Raw genomic sequence first — 15,746 nt, 5'->3', positions numbered from 1 at the left:
AGAATCTGTGTTGATGTTTCACGTCCATGAAGTTTCATCAGATCTGAGAAAAGTTAGAAATTAAACAAATTTTACAAAAAAAAATGTGTGACTGTGACTGTCACCTATTTACTATAACATGATATGTATTAAAAAAACATCTTTTAGCTTTCCTTTGAAATCTGTTTTTAGGTAGTTTGTGGAATCTGCAGTTTGTGGTTTTATTTTAAATTAACATATAATTTGACAGCGTGGCTGTTTTTCCAACTAAATGTCTCTGGACTGAGTCCAAAGACATGAGATGTTTTAAAAACAAATTGAGCCATTTTTAATGTTGATTACATTAGAATTATGTAGAATACAGTACTTCCCAATCATTTTCAGTACCTTATCGAAAGCCCCTGTTATCCACTAAGACATAGGCAACAAGAAGTGTAGGAATGCTGCCACCTACAGGCACTCCTCCAGGTCACACAATTTTGACTTGGAAGTACTCCAAATTGTTGTTCTAATGGCAGGAACTCCCTGCCTAACAGAACTGTGAAGGGCCCTTCACCACAAGGACAGGGGCAATTCCAGGGCAACCATCTTTCATAGGGAAGGGCAATAAAATGAACTTTGACATTGCTACCAACTTCTGTAAATAAAATTTAAAAACAATCAGATGCTTGCCAAGAATCACGTACTGTATAATTTCATCATAAAAATGTGATGTCCTGATAGATCATTGACCTGAAATGTTACTTGTTTTTGTTTCTGGATGGTGCCTGACATATTGAATGTTTCCAGCATTTTTCTGTTTTATTTCATATTCCTGACATTTTTTTTGCTTATTGATTACTGTATTTCCTGGCAATGAAGACGCTATTTAATACCTAAAAATAAGGCACGAAAATTTACCTGTGTCTAGGAGGCCGAAGGTTCGGTTGTTAGCTAAGACAATTGGATTTGGCTATCCCTCAGTAAGGCAACATCAAGAACGATGTGGGGGGGGGCAAAGAGTTTCTTTCACAGCATGTGGGGAGTCTGGCCTGGGTCAGCACTGTCATTGTGGCCGGGAAGGGGCCGGACAACGGAACCGGCTGCCACCTCGGCGCCTTCTGCCTGCCCGCTCACCACTAGCAATGCTCTCCGTCTGAAGACCTCTCTCCTGCCGCTCGCCCGTCTCGCTCATGTCAGCCACTTCCCGCAAATCCTTAAATACCGACTACCGCCGGGAGCAGGACACTTCCCCCACCCATTCAGTCATTCGGAATGGAGGAGAACTGGAAGCCTTGGGAAAATTGAATTGTTACTTTCTTTATTTATTTTTTTTGAGCGTGAGAAATTCTATGCCTTTTTTCAAAATTTAGCAACTCGAATGAGGGCGCGTCTTTGACGCAGGTGCGTCTTCATTGCCGAGAAATATGGTATGTCCGTTTTCTGTTTGGTTAATTTTTTTCACTCTTAAAAAGGTGAATAGGAATAATGGGGCAGAGTTGCACTGAGAGAGGAGGCTTTTTAGGAAGAGGTTTGAATTGTCTGCTCTGTTAGATTTAAAAGCAGAAGTGTTATTCCCAGTATGTATCCCAGTTAATCCCAGCTGATGATTTTGGAAATACCCAGTCTTACAGCAATTTGGGGAAAGAGTTACATTTGCCACTTCTGGTCCATCAGAAGTAGGGACAATGAAATATGTTTTTTTAAAACAGTTAGTTCCAGAGAAAGAACTGGAATGTGATAATACAGGGTAAATTGGCTGTCAACAGTATTGATGAAGCTGACAGGAAAACAATGGGTATTGGCTAGCGAATAACAATGTGTGCTGGTGGATATATAAATTGGCAATGAATGAAATAAGACTTATCAAAAGAAGAAAACATTAAGCTGAATGTCTTAAATGTGAGATACAAGTCTATACATACAAATAATCTGAAATTTGATTTGGTGTTGAGTAAAGTCTTTAGTCATAGGATGAGAGAAGCTTGTGTGTATATTTATTTCAGTTATTCAGCATCTATAGCACTATGCTATTTGTTAATGTTCTTCCCTTTGACTTTTTACTTTGTCTATTGCTCAAGTAACGTTGCTTAAAGTACCATAAAAATGGCTTCCACGGTTCTTGCATTAAAATGCAAGCTTGTATTGTTATGCTTTATGTGCAACTTGAACTCCTCACTCTTGGATTATCAACTGTGTCGTGGCTGAAAATAGAACATCTCTGAGGGGTTCATTTTATTTAACCAAAATATAAGAATGTTATAGTAAGGGCTGACTATTATAAGACCTATTGCAATTGTGCTGTGCTCTCTCCAGCTCCACTTTCTCATTTTGTTGTCCTTTAATCAATTTTTTTTCATAAAATATTGATCGATGAGTCATTTAAAAGCAATCATAGATTTTGCTTTCCCACTATTGCTGGTAAAGTTACACATTATCCAACAAACTCAAGATCATTTTCTAATTTCACATATACAAATGTACTTTTTGGTGTGCTTTGTGATCACTATATGGATTTCAGAAATTCCCAGAAACAGGATTGTGATAACAACTTGGTAGTTTTCCTTGCTCCCTTGGAAATAGTGCTGTGGAACTTTCACTTCATCTGGTCCATGGATAACTTTTTTCCATAATTCTGCTGACTGCTATGTTTTTTTATTTTGAAGAAGGAACTGCATATGCTGGAAAATCAAAGGTAGACAAAAATGCTGGAGAAACTCAGCGGATGAGGCAGCATCTATGGAGCGAAGGAAAAAGGCAACGTTTCGGGTCAAAATGTCAAAATGTCGCCTTTTTCCTTCGCTCCATAGATGCTGCCTGACCCGCTGAGTGTCGACCCAAAATGTCGCCTTTTTCCTTCGCTCCATAGATGCTGCCTCACCCGCTGAGTTTCTCCGACATTTTTGTCAACCTACTGCTAATTTATGCCTTTATTAAAATAATCTATGCCTTTATTCCTACTACCAAATATATCAAGGTTTGTTGAGGCATGTTAATTTAACTTAATTAAAATAACGTCAGCCAGTAAGACACATCAACTTCAAGTCACCTTAGATCTCTCTGTATGTTGTTAAATCAAAATAACAAAGTCTGGTAAGTCTTTCTGCTGATTTGCAAGCTAGGTTACATCTCCTGTAGTTGTTGGGGAAGGTACTTGGATGTATTTTGGCTGGAAAGGGATGATTGAACCAAGGATTTGTGGAGGGAGTGGTCTCTATGGAAAGCTGATGGTTTCCGTAGAGACCAATCCCTCTGCAACTCCTTGATTCGCATCTCTTCCCAGCTAAACCCCCCATTCTCCAGGTACTTTTCCCTGCAACCACAGGAGATGTAACACCTGGCCCTGGACCTCCTCCCTTGCATCCATTCAAAGATCCCAGCAACCCTTCCAGACCACACCGGGTTCGCATGTTCCCCCTGTACCCTCATTGACCTCACTCAGTGCTCCCAACATGCACTCCTTTGTGAGACAAAGCATAAACTAGGCGAACGTTTCCCCATACTGACATTTCTGCCATAAGCAAACTCAAGGAAAAGCACCTCGTATTCCACTTGGGTTTCTTACAACCCAATGGTATGAACATTGAATTCTCCAATTTTAGGTAATAACCAATACCCCCTCTCCTCTTTTCACGTCTCTCCCTCTTCCCTCTGCCCCATCTGGATGCATACCCATTTTTTCCACTGGGCTGCTCCCCATCACCCCCAATTCCCTTCCACCTATATCTCTTCCTCTGGCTTCACATTTCACACCACTTCTCTCTTTATTGTACAGCCTTTTTTTGTTTTTCTTCTTTGGCCTTTGTCCACCCATCTGCCAATCAAAACTGTTCTCGCCTGTATCTACCTATTACTCACCCGACTTTGTCTCCTCCCCCCCCAATCTCACTGCCAGCTTCCAATTAATATGAAGGGTCCCCACCCAAAACGTCATCTAACCCATGTCTTCCCGAGATGCTGCCTGACGCTGAATGACTCCAGAACTTTTTTTTGTGAACTGGCATCTGCAGTTTCTTGGGTCTGCATGACTGACTGTATCCTGTTGTATTAATTGTCTGCATTTGTTCAGGGCTCTCCAGTTTGTTTGATGCAACCATGCAACATTCTGGCAGCGGAGCATCAGAGACCTCAGTTATGAACTTCCTTTCGGCAATTGAATCACGCACCCCTCAGGCTGGACCTGCTACAGCCTCCCTGCTACCACAGTTCAGAACACCTTCATGGCAGACAGGTAAATTATGAAGCCAGGAGACTTGGCTTTCTATGGTGAACTTATTTTACACAAGTATTTCCCCACGTCAATTGCAGCATCAATTGAAATCATAAAGACCACAAGGTAAAGGTGCATCTATGAACAGCTCTGCAATTTTTTTTAAAGTGTCAGGTTCCTGGAAGGGAATCTAATGCAACGTAATTTGTGTTCCTATTCACCACTTTCTTCCTATCTCCTACTCTGATCACATCCGCAGCCCTCAACTGTTGAGGAAATTCAGCTGATCACACATAAATATTTGTAGCCATTAGAATGATAGATGCAAACAATTACATTTAAAAAGGGGAAAAGCTTTAGTCCCATTGCTATGTGTGGAAGACAAAGACTGGTAAACAATTTAAAAAAATCTGGGATTAAAAGTATAACTAAGCTATTTCTGACAACTTAATTTCTTCGTTTTACAACTATACGCATAAATTGGTAATTGGTAATTCATCTGGAGCTGTCCAGTTTAACAACATATTTGAAAATGGACATAGCTGGTAAAACAGCGTAACATTTTAAAATTTGGTTCTGATTTTGTTTTCTGAATTTTTGTTTCTATTTAATGTACATTCAACTTGCTCTCTAATTTTTTTATTAAATTTTACAGGTATGCACTCTTCAACATCTACAGAACTGTTTGTCACTGGAGCACTGCAAGCTTCAGGAACATTCCCGCCATCAGCTCTTGCAGCTTATCAGCATCCTTCTTCCTTCAGTAGTCGTGGATTTACTGGTGCACAGTCACTGACGCTACAAGATGCAGCTTTCAATTCGACAACAAATGGGCTTCTTTCTCCACATGATCCTTTGCTTCAGATCAAGTCTTCTCAGACTGCTGTTCCTTCCCCATTGACATTTGACAGGATTGGTAGTACTGTTTTAAGTACGAGCATACCCCAGTCTTCAACATATCGTTCGGCTCAAGAATCTGCTCCTCATCACTTACAACCACAATTTAGCTTGTTGCCTTCAGCACTTGGACCAGCTCAGCAAGCCTCCCAGCCATATGCCACATCAGTTTTTTCTAGTTCAAATGCCTCTATTGAAAGGGCACTTCAAAGAGAATGTAGTGTTATTAAACATCACCAGCGGCCTTCCAGCTCACACTCAGTGCAGGCGCAGTTACCAAGTTCTCACCATTCCTTGCAAAACTATCTTGCAGGTGGGAGTGGAGTTGATTTTCAGGAAACATCAAGACATACAGGTTTAGCGTGTAGCCCTCTGGGAGACCAGTCTCAGGTGAGCAATGGTGGAACACAAAAGAACTCTCCAGTAACAGTTGAGCAGTCACAGAGTTATTCGTCCACTGTTCAATCTCCTGATTATTCCTCAAAATCCAAGAATTGTTCAAGATCAGCTCAACGATTGACAAAAACTGCCAAATCCCAAAGTATAACCGTGACTGTACAAACACAGACTTACACCACACCAACACAAACACAAAGTTCCGTAATAGCAAGCCAGCCTCAAATATACTCTTCGGGACAGGCTTCAAACCTAATAATGTCAAGTAGTCAGTCACAGAACTACGTTTCAACACAATCTCAGAATATGTCAACTGTTAGTCACTCAGAAGTATATTCTTCCAGTCAGCCTGAAAAAATCACTACTTCAAGCAAGTCACCAGCTTCTTATCCTGGTCAATCGCAGAACTTAACATCTGTTAGTCAAACACTTAGTTACGCTTCTGACCAGTCACAGGTATTGCCTTCAGTTAGTCACATTGACAACTATTCTGGTCAATCACAGAATCTGTCTTCTGTTAACCAGACGCAAAGTTATTCTTCCGGTCATTCTCAGGGATTGCCTGCTGCGAGTCAGTCACAAAACAGCTATTCAGCACAGACCCAGGGCTTATCAACAGTCAGTCTTTCACAAAGTTATGCTTCCGGACAATCTCTCACTTTAACATCCCACACACAGTCATTGCCATTTTCTTCACCTACTCGTGCACAGAATTTGTCTGCATCCAGTCCTACTCAGAACTTTATGTCTATGCATTCATCACCAACAAGTCAGTCACAAAGTGTTTCTTCACCCCAATCTCAGAAGTTCTTATCAGGAGTACACTCGCCTACTTTCACTTCGTCTCATTCTCACACCATGCAAAACACTCAATCGTCCACAGACAGAAAGCAGTCTTATATAAAAAGGAAATCTGATTCCGATTTATTTGCTTCATCTAAGGAAACTGAGGATTTTCCTATTCAGAATATGTTACAGCAGCAACCTTCCCTTGATGCATCCACCTCGGGTTTAACTGAAAGTGCAATTGGGGATGAACGTGCTGTTTACTCTGTCTCAAAAGCAGACGACCGGTACCTATCTCAGAGTGTTATCAGGAGTAATTCTCGCCTAGAAGATCAGATTGTAGGTCTCGCTCTTCAAGTGTCAAAATCGGATGAAAGAAAGCATGAGCATGTAAAGCAATTTAATGTGACATCTCATCATGGTCAGCCGCTCGGCAGTAACAACGATCTCGGTACACATGAGATGAAAAATGTTGCTGATTCGTCACAGCCATCACACATAATTATGGGTGCTGATGAACTGAAGCAGTCTCATTCTCTTTTACAAAAAACATCAGAGAATAGACCACCAGTTCGTCTCACACAAGTTATAAACACACCACAGCAGCTGCAGGTTCGCCCGGTTAATCAGAGTCCACGATTGCAGGTTTCTGGTGCACGGTTACTCCTGGGTTCATCTCGTGAAATATCACTGTCATTGCTACAGCAGGCCCAGTTACTACAGGCAGGCCTAGGTCCATCCCAAGCATCGTCACAATCGCAGCAAATACAAGCCCAGTCTCAGGCGTCCCATCATCAGTCACAATTTCTTCAACTTGAACGGCACCTTGCCCAAGCGAACGCAGCACAATCTCAACAGCTTCTGCAACAGAACTCTGATGGCACTGATTCTTCAAAACCACTGCAGCTAACAGCAAAGGATCATTTTGATCAATCAGACAGGCAAGATTCAAAGTCACCATTTGTTGGCCTTAGTTCTGTCTGTTTTACAGAATCTATGTTGCTTGGTGTTGATAGAAATCTTTTCTCTGGTGTTGAAGATGTGTTTTCTGCCAATGAGCAGTGTGGAGTTACTTCACAAGAGTTTGACAAATCTGCTTGTAATGAATCCAATATTCAACCAGTTGACTGTGCTGATGGTTCAAAGTCCACATTTCAAACAGTGGCTGTGAGGCATGTTACGCCAGTCTTCCATGCCACACAAGCTTTGCTTTCAGATCAACAAAATATGCATAATCTGGCACTGAGTAATCGTCAGATTAATTTGGATCTTGAGGCAGTACCATTAGATACTGCAACTCAGTCTAAACCGTCAAGCCTTGAGCAGCAAACACTTCGAACAGATCAGCAAATACAACCTGGTTTAAATGTATCGAATTTGAACTCCATCCAAGATGCCAATGACCACAGTATGGAGGGTTTTAAAAAGCAGCTAAGTGCTAATCCAGAATCTGAAGAGGATGACATTCCTGATGATGGTGCCATTAATAATGCAAAGGATCCTGACTTCATTCCAAGTGGTAGAAGCAACACAGACGAGAGTGCTGTATCTGACGGTGAATACAACTTGGGTGATGAAATTACGCCAGGATCTATTAACAAAAGGATATTGAAGAAACCAGTAAAGCCTAAATTAAAAATGGGAGTGCCAGTAGATGGGTGGTCTCATGGTGTGCCCGAAGAAGAGGGAAACCTAGACATGACTCTTGAAGGTATTCAGAAAAAACGAAGAGCGAAAGTGCAACCTAAAGAAACTGCGGAGGATGACATTGCTGGCCCGAAGCCAGTAAAACGAAGTGGGCAGAGTAAACGCCCGAATTCCAAAGATCCAAACTCACCTCATACATCGAATGACAGCTATTATGAAAGTTACCACCATCAAGAAAGGATAAATCAAAAAATAAGAGAAGTTGAGGAAAAGCAACCGGAAGTTAAGAGTGGTTTCATTGCATCCTTTTTAGACTTTCTTAAGTCAGGACCTAAGCAGCAATTTCCAGCACCTTCTGTACGTACGGCACATCGCAATAGGCGTCCATCCACCAATACCATTCATGCTCCTCTGATTCCACCAGTTTCAACAAGTCAAACGGTGCCAACTGCCTTATTATCTACTGAAAGTCCTTGCAGAAGATTAGATGATGATCTGAAGAAAAACCTGGGAACATTGGCTGCATTTTCTTCTGACGAGGAAGATTCTGTTGGGAAGAACCATGATCTTCAAAAGAGTATTTCTTCTGCACTCTCTGTTTTGGATGATCCCAATAAAAAGGAAAAATGTGGAAAAATAGGTAAGGATGCTTATTTACTTAAATTGGAACATAGCAATTTCCTTTTCGATTGGTGAATACCCCTTATTCTTAAACTGTGACCCCTGGTTCTGGACACCCCCAACATCGGGAACATTTTTCCTGCATCTAGCCTGTCCAACCCTTTAAGAATTTTATATGTTTCTATAAGATCTCATCCTTCTAAATTCCAGTAAATACAAGCCCAGTCGATCCATTCTTTCATCGTATGTCAATTCCGCCACCCCGGGAATAAACTTGGTGAGCCTACGCTGCACTCCCTCAATAGCAAGAATATCCTTCGTCCAATTAGGAGACCAAAATTGCACACAATACTCCAGATGCAGTCTCACAGGGCCCTGTACAGCTGTAGAAAGGACCTCCTTGTTCCTAAACTCAAATCCTCTCGCAATGAAGGCCAACATGCCATTAGCTTTCTTCACTGCCTGCTTACTTTCAGCAACTGATGTACAAGCACACCCAGGTTGTGTTGCACCTCCTCTTTTCCTAATCTAACAGTATTAATCTGCCTTCTTGTTCTTGCCACCAAAGTGGATAACCTGACATTTATCCACATTATTCTACATATACCATTCATCGGCCCACTCACCCAACCAATCCAAGTCACTCTGCAGTCTCATAGCATCCTCCTCGCAGCTCACACTGCCACCCAGCTGTGTGCCATCTGCAAACATGGAGATTTCACATTTAGTTCCCTCGTTTAAATTGTTAATATAAATATTGTAAATAACTGGGGTCCCACCACCAAGCCTTGCGACACCCCACTAGTCACTGTCTGCCATTCTGAAAAGGACCTGTTAATTCCTACTCTGCTTCCTGTCTGCCAACCAGTTCTCTATCCATATGTCAATACCCTACCCCCAATACCATGTGCTTTAATTTTGCACACTAATTTCTTGTATGGGACCTTGTCAAAGGCTTTTTGAAAGTGGGGGTCATTGGGTAGAAAAATGTGAGTCAATGTTTTGCATTGTCCCTAGTTTTGCTTTTAATGGCAGAAATACGGTTCTGTTGCATTTGTTTAGGAAGGAACTGCAGACGCTGGTTACTGAAGATAAACACAAGATGCTGGAACAACTCAGCGGGACAGGCAGCATCTCTGGAAAGAAGGAATGGATGACGTTTTGGATCAAGATCCCTCTTCTGACCCGCCTTTACCCGAACGTCACCCATTCCTTCTCTCCAGTGATGCTGCCTGTCCCGCTGATTTACTCCAGCAATTTGTGTCCATCTCGCGTTTCATTTGTTGTTCTATTGTGTTCTATCTAATTGCATTCATCCCACAATTTGTGGGTTTAAATTAATAGTGTATTCTGTTAAGGTCTGACTAACAGTTAAATATCATAATTTTTATATTCATGTGATTAAGTTTCTAAGAATACCTTAAAAATGCCTGTATTTATGACTTTCTTTTATTCTGCATTCAGTATATATTTTTCTTTACTAGAGTCCAATAATGGAGAAAAGGATTCCAACACTACTGTTTCTGCTGTTATACAGCAGGAAAAAGTTGCAAATCCTCCTCCTCCTCCTCCCCCTCCTCTTCCTCCTCCTCTTCCTCCTCCATCTTCGAAAGAGGAAACACAGGAACCAACTGAAGCTCTAGAACCTCCCAAGGAAACTGAACAGGATGATTTGAATCCTCCAGAGCGGGCTGAAAAGCAAGAATTAATTGCAGTGGAAGGTTCAACAGATGAAGAGGATATAGAAAGTGGAGGGGAGGGCATGTACAGGGAGCGAGATGAATTTGTTGTAAAGATAGAGGACATTAAAGCTCTTAAGGTAATGTAATGTTTCTAATATTTTCCATCAAATTTGAATTGAAGGGGATAAATTGAATCTGGAGGATGATCACACGTTTCAAATGTTTTCAAAGTCAAATTTAAATTGGTCGAAATGAACTTTTTTTTTGTTACTTATTTACATATAGTAAGGATGCTTACTTAAATCTGTCATAGTCAGCAATTTATTTTTTGGATTGGTGAAAATATTGTAGCAGGGATGAAGTCATGATGGGAGGGAATCTAACATCAAGCGATGGTTAATATGTGTACAAATTTGGAGGCTGGACAGCAGTATTTTGCAAGGATTGTGAATCAAGAAACTACAGAAACTGGAAATTCGAAATTAAAAAAATAAAGTGCTGCAAACACTCAGCAGCTTTACTGGCAATGTCTGTGGAAAATATATTCCTTTGCTGGAAATGTAAATGTACTTGTATTTCAAATTCCTCATTTAAAAATGAAGAGTTCTGTCCTTCCTTTCAATCACATGCCCACCACCCAAGGTCAGTTTGAGCATTTTGAGTTAATGTTCAAAAATCTGAATGTATATGGCAGTGCCATCCAAATTAATTTAGTAGATGTCTAAGGTAGACAAAAGTGCTGGAGAAACTCAGCGGGTGCAGCAGCATCTATGGAGCGAAGGAAATAGGCAACGTTTCGGGCCGAAACCCTTCTTCAGACTGATGTAGGGTGGGGGGGTGGGGAGAAGAAAGGAGAAAGGAAGAGGAGGAGCCAGAGGGATGAGGGAGAGCTGAGAAGAGGAGACAGCAAGGGCTACCGGAAATTGGAGAAGTTAATGTTTATGCCGCTAGGGTGCAAACTGCCCAAGCCGCTAGGGTGCTGCGGAATATGAGGTGCTGCTATTTAGTAGATGTCTAAATATTCGAAATATAAACAAGTTGAATTCTGAAACCGATTCTGAACTAATGCAGGGTTGTTATCTATCAATGTCTAAAATGAATGCTATTTTATTTATTTTTTCTTCCTTTTTAACACCAAATTGTCTATTTATAGGTGGCCTTAAGTACAGGTAGAGACGCCCCTGCTATATGGAAGGTTCAGAAAGCTTTGTTGCAAAAATTTATGCCTGAAGTAAAAGATGGACGAAGACAATTCTCCGCAACAAACAGTGTGAGTAAATTTTGTGAATTTTGTGTGTGCAATGCTTGGATATAGACCCAAAAAACTGTTTATTTTAATGGAATAGAGGAATTCAAGAGGAATGTTTATGTAGCAGCCAAGTTACTGGTTCGTTGCTAGAATCCTCAATCGTTGATTTTTTTGGGGGGGAATCAGGACAAATCCCACAATGGCATCTGAATGTTTAAATTTGGATAATTAAAAATAAATTTACAATTTATTTGTAAATGTCCCAATGTCCACAGCGACAACCATGAAATGATCAGATGGTTATTAAAACCGATTTAGTTCATTATGTTCTTCGGGAAATATTATTTCTTTCTTAATTTCTCCCATATTTTGGGATGTTCAAGATTAAACAATAAAAATGTTGGAATTGGCAGTGATGTCTGCACAGTTGAATGGATTTTTAAAAATCATTTAAGATATAATTGAGGCAAATTCTCAAGAAAACTTAGTTACCTTAGAATGCAAAGATATACAAAATTGAGAGGCACAGATAGAATAGTTAATAAAAAAATATTTTCCTCTTGGCAAAGATGTTCAAAACTGTTTAAGGAAGGGGCAAGAGATCCATGGGGAATGGGAGGAATATTTTTTTTTCCCGGCCTCCAGGTGATGGGAATCTGGAATGCACTGCCTCAATGTGTTAGAGGCAGCGGTTCTCACAACTTTTAGGTAGGATCAAGATGAGCAGTTGAATCACCAAGATATGTGCTGGAAAATGTGGCTGGTACAGATTGATTCTTGATCATTGATATGGCGATGGTGTAAGGAGGAGTCTACTTAAGTACAATGTATTGTCACTTGGTAAGAGAAGAAAACGCTACAATTCTGTCTTCTAGAATTATTGCTATATTCTTTGTACACCATTGCATTATTATTATCAATGAATATTAAAATGGTCTGAAATTTGTTATACATATTTATCACCACAATGCACAACGATAACTCAAGACAAGGGGCTTGGACAAGTTAGTGAGATCCTGATACCGATGAACAAAAATGGTTAGGAAGAAACTGCAGATGCTGGTTTAAACTGGAGACACAAAAAGCTTGAGTAATTTATCGGGACAGGCAGCATCTCAGGAGAGAAGGAAGGAACGTCTCTCTTAACTAGTCTGAAGAAAGGTCTCGACACGAAACATCATCCATTCTTTCTCTCCAGAGATGCTGCCTGTCCCGCTGAGCTATTCCAGCTTTTTGTGTCAATCTTCGGTTCGAACAAAAATGGTTCACTGTTTCCATCTGACGTTGATATAAATTTTCATTATTGTTGTCCTTAATGGTGTTTGTTTTCCCATGATAAGAAGTGCTTGAAATGCTTGTTAATTATAGGTCTTTTTATGTCTTACATTTGTCAAGTTTTATATATTGTGAGCAAATGAAGTGGTTTTAAATAAATTAGATGTTCTTGGATTTTTATATACAAAAAAAATGTAATGAAAACTTTTCTAAATATTTTGTTGACCAATGCATGAACATTTAAAAGTTGCTGTGAATTAATACAATTATATATTGAAAAAAAAAAAAATCTTACAGTACCTAGGATACTTTGGGGATGCAAAAACCAAATACAAACGGGTGTACGTGAAGTTCATTGAAAATGTAAACAAAAAGGATTATGTTCGCGTTTGTTCCAAAAAGCCAAGAAACAGACCGTCGCAACCTTTACGGTATGGAACATTTTGCTGTTCAGAATATTCGTTTTCATCAGTTTCGATGACTAATGTTATTCATTGGAGGCACGTGGAATTTCTAAAGGGATAAATCATACCATAAACATTGTGAGAGTGAATGAATTCACTTTACCTAAAGAAAAAGTCACATGAAATGCTACAACATTGACCTCCAATTATTAACTGGATTTATCAGGAAAGTCGTTTTTACTACCCTCCTTTATTTTCCATCCACTCCATGATTTTCAATCTGCTCAAAAGTTTATCTTTTAAAACCCGGGTCGTAAATTGTACCAGAATCCAATCTCCAAAATAACATAACATTTTCTTTGGTTTGCAGAATCACTTGGCAGTACCTTTATTGTTAATAAAATATTTTTCTTAAGTAAAAATAAAAAATATAATTTGTAAAAATTATAAAGAGACTCCATAATCTGTTGTCCAGGATTTAGTTTGCATTTATCTGCATCCAGGGCTTGACACAGATGGAGCTCCACGTATGAACTTTCTGTGTGATAACATCATATAGTTGAATATGCTCCACCGCTGGCATCACGGAGTCCAGGGGTGGTTTTCAGTTTTGCTGAGATTTCGCATAATATTCTTGCATCATGCACTACTTTAGGTGTGTTTCTGAATGTAACAATGGATATTTAGGCTGGGGCAACTATTTCTGTGCCATCCCAGCCTCGCTGTTGGATTCTGGCACATTTCGGCAACAAGAATAATGATTATGAATCCAAACTAGAGAAGTTCAGGTACAAGTTGACCCGGGATGATGGATGGGTCGATAGATCTGGGCTATTACCTCTGTTGCCTAATTGAGTATAGATTTTTCCTATTAAGATAGTGAGGTTTTTTTTCATTGATGAAATATAGTGTATATTTGTAATGTTCCTTTGCCCCAAAAAAAATGTTTCCTTAAAATCACTACTTTATTATGGCTCTATGTTTAGAATAAAGTTGATTTAATCCAAGATCATTATGTGATCACAGTTAGTTGTCAAGAAGTATTCGAAGGTGAGCTAAGGAATTGATCATATAATGGTATCCTATCCAACTATTTTTAAATTTGCATTTTAGTTTCTGCACAGGACTTGTTGACTGGCAATGTTAAATACATGTACAGCAGTACCATGGTAGTTGTTGAAGCTATGTTTAATGTATTAAAATATTATTAGATAATTAAAGATTACCTTGCACATTATATACTATAGGCAACCTGTTCCATTATTTTGTAACTCTCATTATTAATTAAATAGACTATAAACAATGATGGTATATTTTATGTGTAGTATAAACTTAATTTTAAACTTCTAATTTTGAATATTTAACCTCCAATTTCCCACATGTCTGGGCAAATCTTTAATTTATATCGTCTATCTTCAGGCACGGCCAGTCAAAAACGGGTTCTAGTAATAAAACCTGCATCAGCAACTCTGCGGCTCAGAAAGGTTCATCAGCAAAATCCAAAGCCAGAACAGTTAAACAAGTAAAGGTAAAAGCTGAACCACCACCCAAAAAACGAAAGAAATGGGTGAAAGAAGAATATTCGTCCCACTCAGACTCTTCAGTTGAAACACATAGCGATGATGACGGTAAGGAATTTTAATTTATTAATTTATTTTATTTTTGCAATGAGTGTCATCGTTCTTAAATGGTGTTAAGCTGGGAATAGAATGAAGATTAGTTCTTAAAATTTACATTATTTGCCATTTATGCCACTACAAATATTTACTTTGCTAAATCTATCTCCTTAACATTTAAGGTAGCATTATGGTATGGCAATGAGAGAATGAGTATTTTGGACATGCATGGAATTCTGATAGATTTATGCAATCTTCCATCACATTGATTTGTGTTTTATTAGTTCAGGTTGAAAAGAGAAATGGGGTGAGGACATTTTCATATGATTATCAATCAATTGATTAATGTCTAGATTCAAACTAATTTAGAATACTTGCATTCCAGCGTTTATTAAATGAAAGTTTATTTTCAGCTGTTTTTAGATTTTGCTCAAATTATGAAATGCAGTAGTTACCTGTAGTGATGTTGGCCCTTCTCATGCTGGGATCTTTTACTTGCTTTGCCAATTGGTTCCATGTACCCAATAAGGTATAATGGAGAGCCATATTATTTATAAATCTGTAGAGTTAATTTTAATCTAGGTGGTCGAAATAGTCTTTCAGCTAAATAATTTGGGATATAATTAAACCCAGGGTCACAGAATATAAAATAACAATTTTCAACACAATAAAACCCAGTTCCCCAGACTATCAAATTGTGAAAATGCCAAAAGTGTTTCACTTTAAAAGGGCACTTTGAGATAAACTAAATTTCAGCGATTGAAAAACCCAAATACCTCTCATGGTCATGCTGTCCATAGAAGCAAAAATTTATTACTTAAAGATAATTTGGCATGATATTCTGATGAGTCATTTGAAAAGAAGGTGGCTCATGCTTGCGGAACTGTTCTCAAGCTAATGTCTTCTGGAGAACAGGAGAGAGAACAGAATGGCAGAGATGGCATGATAAATAAATACAAATAATTAACAGGTCTTTTAACAAAAGTCCACAATTGCCTTCTTCCT

The 15,746-nt window shown here is 39.2% G+C and overlaps 1 protein-coding gene across 1 annotated transcript in view; it reads left to right on the top strand.

Annotated features, from left to right (window-relative positions):
- The window catches only part of qser1 (glutamine and serine rich 1), a 72,378-nt gene that overhangs the window by 43,321 nt on the left and 13,311 nt on the right, over positions 1-15,746 (top strand). The window contains exons 3-8 of the mRNA XM_055649233.1: positions 4,028-4,189; positions 4,824-8,534; positions 10,000-10,334; positions 11,351-11,467; positions 13,019-13,152; positions 14,545-14,753. Of these exons, the coding sequence (XP_055505208.1) occupies positions 4,028-4,189; positions 4,824-8,534; positions 10,000-10,334; positions 11,351-11,467; positions 13,019-13,152; positions 14,545-14,753 (4,668 nt within the window). The remainder of the gene's footprint in view (positions 1-4,027; positions 4,190-4,823; positions 8,535-9,999; positions 10,335-11,350; positions 11,468-13,018; positions 13,153-14,544; positions 14,754-15,746) is intronic.

The sequence above is a fragment of the Leucoraja erinacea genome, chromosome 18, assembly GCF_028641065.1.
Source record: "Leucoraja erinacea ecotype New England chromosome 18, Leri_hhj_1, whole genome shotgun sequence".
Taxonomy (NCBI): Eukaryota; Metazoa; Chordata; class Chondrichthyes; order Rajiformes; family Rajidae; genus Leucoraja; species Leucoraja erinaceus.
This window is presented reverse-complemented; position numbering and strand designations above follow the sequence as displayed.